The 1,744-nt window shown below is 36.5% G+C and overlaps 1 protein-coding gene across 1 annotated transcript; it reads right to left on the bottom strand.

The window, feature by feature from the left end:
• Positions 1 to 299: 299 nt before the first annotated feature.
• LOC110035440 (protein Simiate-like) lies at positions 300 to 1,251 on the bottom strand (the record flags this gene model as incomplete). The annotated part of the gene is given in 5 exon segments (XM_020739671.1): positions 300 to 372; positions 462 to 532; positions 636 to 762; positions 844 to 892; positions 991 to 1,251. Coding segments are annotated over 5 exon segments (486 nt in total), but the record flags the coding sequence as incomplete, so codon positions are not given.
• Between the last annotated feature and the right edge of the window lie 493 nt (positions 1,252 to 1,744).

The following is a 1,744-nucleotide window of genomic DNA, read 5'->3' as shown; positions in this document are numbered from 1 at the left end:
ATATTTATTTGATAGTGAACGTTTATTTAATTAAATTTAAATTATTTATTTTTAAATAATTCAAACTGAATTTGAGCTGAGCAACCTTATAGCATTCAAAAAAACCAAACAAAAAGATGGTATTCACAAGCAATTTTGAATAAAAGTCATCTTCAAGCAGAAACAAATTCAAATGGGCAAAAGCGTAAAAAAGCATTAACACGTTTAAACTCGTCGCATTTACACATCTAAATTCATGGATAATATCAATAAGTGTCATGCAATCTTCAAAGAATAAACTGAAAGAAATAGATTCTTACTGCTAAGTTGAGAAGCTCGGCATGCCTGATCAACCGATCATTAACCTCCAACAGAGAACCTTTAACGCAGCACCTTAAGGAGGAAGACAACCCATTCCTTCAAATCAAAATCTACAAGCTAATGTTTGATTAAATCGCAATAAAACATCCTCAAAGACAAACCTGACTGTGTAGTAAGCCCCATTGGCACATACATTACAAAGTGCAGAATCTGGTTGAAGATGTTGTGCATTCTGCAAAGAAGAATCGCTTACCAGTTACAAATCAGTTAAGAAGAGTAAAAACAATACAAATATCCAGTAGAAACTGGATCCGATTACCCAAAGTTTGCCCTACCCGTTTTCTCTTTCCAGTAACCTTAATCTCACTTCGGTTAGACTTCCCCAATTTGAAATCAACGGATTCAACTCCTCCTTTCACATTAAGGGCGACGTGAGTAGGAGCAAGACCAATCACGCATAACCTTTCATTGTGATTTACGAAAAATGAAAACGGATCAAATATTTCAGTGTATTGATGCGTAAGAACAAATTTCTTTATTTACCCGTTGGCATGACGATAGATATATTGATCATGTGCGGGCTTGAGAAAGTCTGTGAACAAGAAATGAAATCACATTCCAAATAACGCAACTATTCCTCGAAGAAAAGATCAATTGCCGTGTTTATGAGAATATGATTATCGACTATACCGACGGCATAGTAGCGGACGAAGTTGGATTCAACAGCCGAACGCGGAACTGGGGGAAGATCGTTGAAGTCAGGGATTAGAAGAGCCCGGAGCTCCTCATCGTCCACACCTTTTTCCAGTGACGAAAGGGGGGAATTCTCAGGGGTTCCTGGGTCTTCTGCCGCCATCAAGTGGAAAGTGGTGGAACTCAAACGCAAACCAGAGAACAGACTGTGGCTATGCTCACCACCGCCTCGATAGCTTCAATTGTGCCGCGCCATGATCGCCTCCAAAAATATAACGACAAAAATTTGCGCTAAAATAATTCGAAATTTTTGTGTCAACTTTAGGGCAAATATAATGGAATAATTAGAAGTTGAAATCAGTATTATGTTTGAGATAAAATATTTTAAAATTAATTTTTTCATCATCTAAATATTATTTTTAATATATTTATATTGGATTCTAAATTGTCTCCTTGAAAGACATGCCTCGAGAGAAGAGCAAAAAGAGAAAAGTCAATAATTTCAGAGAATCTTTAAGCGTCAAGAATCTCTCAAGCGTGAGGATCCAAAAATTCATTTATTAATGTCATGACCTCCTAGTTATGGTTTCCAAATATAATTACATATAAGAAAAAAGCAGTTATTATAACTGTATGAATGCTAGTATAAAATTTACATAGTAATGAAAGTAAAAGTTGGCATCGATTGGTTGTCCGAGACCTTAAGGTTGATCGGTTGTGCGGTCGATCACCTAGCGCTTGGGTTGATCGA

Source organism: Phalaenopsis equestris, unplaced genomic scaffold (genome assembly GCF_001263595.1).
Source record: "Phalaenopsis equestris unplaced genomic scaffold, ASM126359v1 Scaffold197732, whole genome shotgun sequence".
NCBI classification, from domain to species: Eukaryota; Viridiplantae; Streptophyta; class Magnoliopsida; order Asparagales; family Orchidaceae; genus Phalaenopsis; species Phalaenopsis equestris.
This window is presented reverse-complemented; position numbering and strand designations above follow the sequence as displayed.